General features: G+C 49.6%; 1 protein-coding gene across 1 annotated transcript; it reads right to left on the bottom strand.

Annotated features, from left to right (window-relative positions):
• Nucleotides 1-603: 603 nt before the first annotated feature.
• NEFM (neurofilament medium chain) lies at nucleotides 604-6,398 on the bottom strand. Its single transcript, XM_016959243.4, has 3 exons — nucleotides 4,785-6,398; nucleotides 3,929-4,053; nucleotides 604-2,597 (listed from the first exon to the last, which is right to left on the bottom strand). The coding sequence occupies exons 1-3, from the start codon at nucleotides 5,862-5,864 to the stop codon at nucleotides 1,091-1,093; spliced, it is 2,712 nt and encodes a 903-aa protein (XP_016814732.1). The 5' UTR covers nucleotides 5,865-6,398; the 3' UTR covers nucleotides 604-1,090.
• Nucleotides 6,399-7,029: the final 631 nt, after the last annotated feature.

Below are 7,029 nucleotides of genomic sequence, written 5' to 3'. Positions count from 1 at the left end.
AGGCTGGATAGTTCCGGGTAGGAGTGTTAGTGATGTCAGCCCTGTCCCCACTGGACACATCATCATAAATGCCATGAGCTCCTCTGTCTCTGTCCCAACTCCAAGGCACAAGTTATGAACCCCTCCTTTATTGGTCCTCTTACCTAGAGGTTCTGAGTTCTGTTTTGGGATAGAAACAAACACTGAAGATTTCTATCCCACCAGATTCCTATTTGTATCTGATGCTTTTATTTTTATTTCAAAAATATCATTTAAAAATTTTGGGATGAAGACCGGGCTCAGTGAAGATGTTGACACCTGAAAATATCTTCAGCAATTACGTTTTCCAAGTAATCGCTGTCAGGGAAATAGCAATAAGATGTGCAGTTTACTTATGATTCCCCCCAATAATCTATTTCAGGGCAAGAAAGCTTCAGGTAGTGGAGATTTCACTTTGAAATGGCATAACAGGCTGGGCGTGGTGGCTCATGCCTGTAATCCCAGCACTTTGGGTGGCTGAGGCGGGAGGACTGCTTGAGGCCACATAGCAAGACCCCATCTCTAAATAAAAATAAATAAATAAAAATTAAAAAAAGAGAAACGACATAAGACTCAGCAATTGACTATGTTTCCAATATGACCTTTATTGAGCAAGTACTGCTGTGACGTTTAACATCGATCAACATAAGATTGCAAACTGTGCATGTCAACGAGGTTCTCCCATGAACAAAAGTCCATTTTAAATGCACCAGTGAGGTAAACATAATTATTCATATATAGCTTTCTTAAGGCTGAGTTCTGTGTTTCATTTATTGTTTTTGGCTCAGTTGGTACTTTGCATAATACATCTCAAGACATCCCCCCTTAAGTGACCCCCTTCCAACAGCTTAGGAAATTGGCAAATTTCCCAGGTACATACAATATCATGCATTTGAATCCCCCAAAGACTGAGGAGGGAGCACCCTGAGCTTGCATGCAGTCCCCTCATATTGCACAAAGTAAAATACAATGTCTGGAGCCCCCATGGGAGAACCCGTTCTGTTTTGAAGCTGCCAATCACATGCATTTTGAAATTGTCATATGGCTTAACCTTTTGCAATGGACTCAAATCTTAGTCACTCTGGGTGACTTCCTTTACTATGGCGTGTGAAGTGACTTTTTCTACCTTTTTAGTAGACACTAGTTTCTCCTCAAAGGTCTCTTCATGCTCTTCAACCTTTTGAGTGACGGTTACAGATTTAGTGATGTATTTGGTAGCACCATCTCCCCCCTCACTGGTGATTTTTTCTACCGTTTTGGTCACCACCACTTTCTCTTCACTTTTATCACCCCCCTTCTTTTCATCTGCTGGGCTCAAGTCTAGGCCATTGGTGACAACGCCTTTCTCCTCTTCCCTCCCACTGCCTTTTTCCTTGGTCTCCTGCTCTACCTCCTCTTTTCCTTCTACCTCCCCATTGACAGCTATGTCTTCCTTCCTGGATCCCTTGGCACCTTTATCACTCCCTTCCTCCTCACTTCCTCCCTCTCCTCCCGCTTTCTCCTTCTCTTTCTCCTGCTGCAGTGGCTTCCCCTCTTCTTTGGTCTCTTTCTCCAAGTGAACCTTTACCGATTTGGTGATGGTGACCACCTCCGCCACAGCTTCCTCCTTTACAGGGGACTCAGCTTTCTTCTTCTCTGGCACATCCTTTGGTTTCTCTTCCTTTTTCTCTACCTTCTCTTCCTTGGGAGCTTCCTTGACTTCCTTTTCTTCTTCTTCTTTCTGTTCACCTTTCCCCACTTCTGCTTTTGACTTCGCCTCTTCCACTGGTGATTTTGGCGCAGGAGATTTGGCTTTCTCTTCCACTGGTGATTTTGACACAGGAGACTTGCCTTTCTCTTCCACTGGTGATTTTGACACAGGAGACTTGCCTTTCTCTTCCACTGGTGACTTTGGCACAGGAGACTTGCCTTTCTCTTCCACTGGTGATTTTGGCACAGGAGACTTGGCTTTTTCTGGCTTTTCCACCTTGGCATCTGCCACCAGCTCCTCCTTGGTAGCCACTTCCTCACTCTTTTCCTCCACTTTCTTTTCCTCTTTAGCTTCGGCTTCCTCTCCTTCAGCTTCAGCTTCTGTTTCTCCTTCTTCCTGCTCACCTTCCTCTTTTTCACTAGAGCCTTCCTTCTCGGATCCTCCCTCTTCGGCTTGGTCTGACTTAACTCCCTCATCTTCTTCCTCCTCTTCTTCCTGGCCTTCTTCTTCCTCCTTTTCCCCTTCCTCTTCTTTAACTTCAGGTGCAGTTGCTTTCACTGGAGACTTTTTGGCAGCTACTTCTTCTTCTTCAGCTTCGGGTTCCTCTTCCTTTTCTTCTGCTGCTTCTTCCTTCTCTTCCTTCATGGAAACGGCCAATTCCTCTGTAATGGCTGTCAGGGCCTCTTCCATTTCTGACTTCTCATCCTCCACTTTGGTTTCCTCTATGATCTCCTCGACAAATTTGTGTTGGACCTTAAGCTTGGGAGCTTCCACCTTGGTTTTCTGAATCTTACTGGATATTGTGATTGGGGGTCGGTGTGTATACAGTGGCCCAGTGATGCTTCCTGCAAATGTGCTAAATCTAGTCTCTTCACCCTCCAGGAGTTTTCTAAGGAGAAAATCAAAGAACATAAGACATAGTAAAAATTTCACTAGGCCTTCTGAGCTTCATTACATTCTGGGTATTGTGGTAGCTACCTTTGAATAAATAGAATTACATAAGTAGAATATTCTATCAATTCACTATAATACCTGCTATCACTTACTGGCATATTACATTATACTCAGTGACAGAGAAAGATTCTCCTGGACTGCCAGACAGTTGCCCCCTACAATGACTAACCTTGCCCAATAGTGCACTAACCACACCCAGCTACTAAGTCTTGGCCCTGCAGTAGAGATCCATTAGGTACAACATGAATATGCTGAAAAACTTGTTAGTGGCCAAATAGCAGAAAACAAAAACAAAAACAAAAAAACAAAAAGCCATAAACAAAACGCCCCCAAACTCCAAAGCCAAACAGCCTTTCTGAGAGTAGTCACTTTCTTAAACATTTAGATTTTCAGGTGTATCGAGTTATAAATTTGTTGATAATTTTTATCATAAAGTGTCTATTTAATGTAGTTATTCAGCTTTCCTGAAAAGAGAGACAGCTCTGTAAATGCAATTTATTCTCGTTATATTGTAACTACCTTATTGGTAGCAGAAAAATTTTAATCAACGATTTTGTCCTTTGCGCTTAGTCAACAGCAAGGTCACTTCGATTAATAGACCTATAACCTATCTCACTATCTATAAAATGATCATATATATTTGTGTCTATATATCTAGATTTATATGCGTATGCACATATATGTATCTATAGACCTAGATTAATATCATACATGATATATAGATATAATTTATACTACAGTCTAGCATAAAATATAATACATATAAATTATGTACATATATAAAATAACTATATCTATATTATATCATTCTATATCTATTCTCAGCCAGATGATGGCAATAGTAAGCTATATAACAGAGAAACAGAGAAATAGAACGTCCTGGTGTTTGTCCTTGACATTATACATTTGAAAAGCTGAAACCACTAGATGAAATATTAGAAACCAAAACTCTGTTCATGCTTCCAGCATTTGAAAACATTTTTCCATAAAAAGTTTAGGCATGTGCCTTGAGATTAATCTGCACCTCCTTCGTGTAATTAAAAAACCTTTTGTTTCTACTAGTATTCATTCTTTTAAAGCTGCATAAAAAGAGATAAAACTACACTTGCAATGCTTTAGAATAATTTCTTTTTAAGTAAGCAAGAAAACCAGGTGCTGAGTTGATGCCTGCACCCTGCCTGCTTTAACTTAAGTGGTGGAAGCTCTGCCGGAACAGCCTCTGCACTGCGGTTAGTGTTCCGGCCACGCACGTAGTAAGCACCGTACCTGTACGCAGCGATTTCTATATCCAGAGCCATCTTGACGTTGAGGAGGTCCTGGTATTCGCGCAAATGACGAGCCATTTCCCACTTTGTGCCCCGAAGCTCATTTTCCAGCTGCTGGATGGTGTCCTGAAACAGACACAGAGAATCTCCCTAGACTCATCCTTGCAAACAGCAACTTCCTTCGCAAACCACTTGCTACCCCTTCCCCCTGGCCTCCTCCCGTCTCCCTCCACTCCTGCAAACCTGGCTGACACCCGACTCCCAGACCCCCGTCCCACCCCCTTTTTCTTTTAAATCTGAGCGATTCTCAAATGAACATACAAGATCAGTAAGACAATAGGACACTTCCTGGGCACATCACGCACGGAGACCAGTGGACTTAGAACACGTCTCAACAGGACACACACATGCATGGGGAAACTCCATGGCTGACCTGGCCATTCCCATCTGAGCCCTTTGGGCTGAAGCCAATTTTGAGAGCTCTTCCGATCACTGCCGGAAAAGTAGAGAATACACGTGTTTCTGCATAAGCTATCCTAAAGTTGCTGATTTATCCACTACCGAATTCATCCCTCCTGCTTTAAACGTGCAAGCGTGCAAAATTAGAACTGGAAAAGATGCACGTTTCTGAAAAAGGTCAAGACCCTTAGCAGCTGGGGCAGGTGGGTGGGGGCGGAGTGTGGAGGATGAGAGGGGCGAGGACGCTGATCCGCAAATACCCTAGGTCTGCGGCGCGCGCGCTCTAGCGAGCGGCCACCAGGGAGCGCGGCGGAGAGGGCGCCTGGGCACGAGCCCAAGTGTCGGGGGCGCGCGGCGCTGGCGCTGGCGCAGGCTGGCCGCGCAGCCGCGGTTCCTACCTGGTAGCTGCTGAGGTCGTGGTTGTGGCGCTCCTCGATGTCGCTGAGCTGCCGCTCCAGGGACTCCTTGGTGCCGCGCACCGACTCTAGCTCGATGCTCTTGGACTGCAGCTGGCGCCGGTACTCGGCGATCTCTTCCTTGGCGGAGCGGATGGCCTCCTTGTTCTGCTCAGCCGCCTCGGTGAGCTTGGCGTAGCGGCATTTGAACCACTCTTCGGCCTGGTGCATATTCTGGTCTGAGTGGCTTTCGAGCTGGGAGCGGATTTCCTTCAGCGCCGTCGAGATGTCTGTCTTCAGGTAGTCTTTGCGCTCCACCGTGATGTGCGATGCCTGGATCTGGGCCAGAAGGTCGGCCACCTCCTCCTCGTGGTTGCTCCGCAGGAAGGCCACCTCATCCTGCAGCGACTGCACCTTCTTGTCCAGCTCCACCTTGACCAGCGAAGCCTCCTCGATGTCTTTGCGCAGCGCGCGGATGGCCGCCTCAGTGTCGTCGCGCAACCGCGCCTCCTCCTCGAAGCGCTCCTTGAGCCGGTGGATGTCTTCCTCCAGGTGGTCCGAGTCCAGCTGCACCTGAGCCTTCTCGTGGTTCACCATCTCCAGGGTGGCGCGCAGCTCGCGGATCTCCTGCTCGTACGCGTCGCCCAGCTGGGCGTGCGAGGCCTGCTTCTGCCGCAGCGCCTGGATCTCCGCCTCAATCTCCTTATTCTGCTGCTCCAGGTAGTGCACCTTCTCTATGTAGCCGGCGAAGCGGTCGTTCAGCCCCTGCAGCTGCTCCTTCTCGTTGGAGCGGGACAGCTTGTAGTCGCCGCCGGGTCCGGAGCCGCCGTTGAGCAGGGACGAGGACTGGCTGAAGTCAAGGCTGCTCTCGGCGGAGCTGAGCATGGCCGAGCTGTAAGCGAGGCGCGGGGCGAGCATGCTGCGCTTATAGGAGGAGGACACGGTGCTGGGCGAGCCGCGGGACCACGACTGCGAGCGGAAGCCGCTGGACGGGGAGCCGCTGACGCGGCTGAAGCTCGAGCGGGTCTCGGTTACCCGCCGGTAGGCGGACGGGTTGCCCAGCGAGTCCAACGTGTAGCTCATCTTGGAGGCCTTGGGGCGTGTGGCTGTCACAGCGTTCTGCCGGCCTCGCCGCAGCCCATTTATAGCCGCGGCGCTGGTCCCGGGCCAGGGCCCCGCCCCGTGGAGGCGGCGGCCGAGGAGGCGGGGACTGCGGGCACCGGTCGGGGAGGAGGGGAGGGGGGGCGGCTGAACGGTGATTCAGCGCCCGCTCCACGTGGGCCCAGGCCGCATGGGAACCTGGACTTTTCTGCCCTGGGCCCAGCCCCTCCCCCATTTCCCCTTTCAGTCCCAGGCTACTTGTAGCCGGGCATTCGCCTTCTTTCCATTTCTCACCTCCCGATTGCGTTTCGCACCCTTGGTGCGAATATCGCCAGCGCCCTTTCTTTGTCATTGTCCCGCCGTTCGGGCAGCGCTTCCCCGACCCCGTGGTCCCCTTGTTCTTTAGCCTTCTACCCTCTTATCCTCAAGGCTTTCTCTTATTTTGCCCTTTCCCTGATACTTTTTTCTTTACCCATCTTCTGTGCTTAATTTCATCCCCTTCTTTTTTGGCCCCTGTTCTCCTTCCTACTCTGGCCTTTAGTCCAGTTCACCCTGCCCTTCTCTCAGCCCCTTCCTCGGAGATCCTTTTCTTCCAATCTTTCCTTCTCCCCGTCTCCTCCCTCCCTCCCCTTGCATTCCCTCTTTTCCCCTCCCCCACCCTCATCTTTTCTTGCCTCCCTCCCCTTCCCCCACTCCTTGTCTTAAAGCAGCTGGAGATGAGCGCCGAGGAGCTGGGTCTAGAAGACAAAACAAAACAAAAAAAAGACTTTGAGGAACGGTCTGCCTGAAGGCTTCGGGAAGGGGACAAAGAGAACAGGCCGGGGTAGTTATTTGTATAAAAAGTGGGATATGGCGTTTTTAACGTTTGGGGGACGTCCGCAGCTTCCGCAGGGGCAGAAGGTAAGGCGCTTGTGCTCGCTATGGCGCCGGCAGCACCAAGGACAGCGCCCAGGTCGGCGAGTGGGAGGTGCAGCCACCCGGGGGGCTTGTCACCCAGCTTGGCCTGTCAGGTTGGCAGGGGGCAGGGGGTTCCCTTCCCCCTCTTCTCTCCGAGTAAATACAATTTAAACCTGCCTGTAGTGACTCTCTTTGCAGGAGCGAAGCTGGAATCACAGGCTAAGACTTCCCTGCAATGCAGGGTTGGCAC

This window comes from Pan troglodytes, chromosome 7 (assembly GCF_028858775.2).
Source record: "Pan troglodytes isolate AG18354 chromosome 7, NHGRI_mPanTro3-v2.0_pri, whole genome shotgun sequence".
Classification (NCBI taxonomy): domain Eukaryota; kingdom Metazoa; phylum Chordata; class Mammalia; order Primates; family Hominidae; genus Pan; species Pan troglodytes.
The sequence above is the reverse complement of the archived record's forward strand: the minus strand, read 5'-3'. Positions and strand labels throughout refer to the sequence as shown.

What these genes read in the sequence shown, in the direction of transcription:
- NEFM (XM_016959243.4), bottom strand. Translation starts at nt 5,864, where the DNA reads ATGAGCTACACGTTGGACTCGCTGGGCAACCCGTCCGCCTACCGGCGG. An exon ending in ACGACCTCAGCAGCTACCAG is followed by an intron (nt 4,054 to 4,784) that starts GTAGGAACCGCG and finishes TGTCTGTTTCAG; the next exon opens with GACACCATCCAGCAGCTGGA. An exon ending in ATAGAAATCGCTGCGTACAG is followed by an intron (nt 2,598 to 3,928) that starts GTACGGTGCTTA and finishes TTTTCTCCTTAG; the next exon opens with AAAACTCCTGGAGGGTGAAG.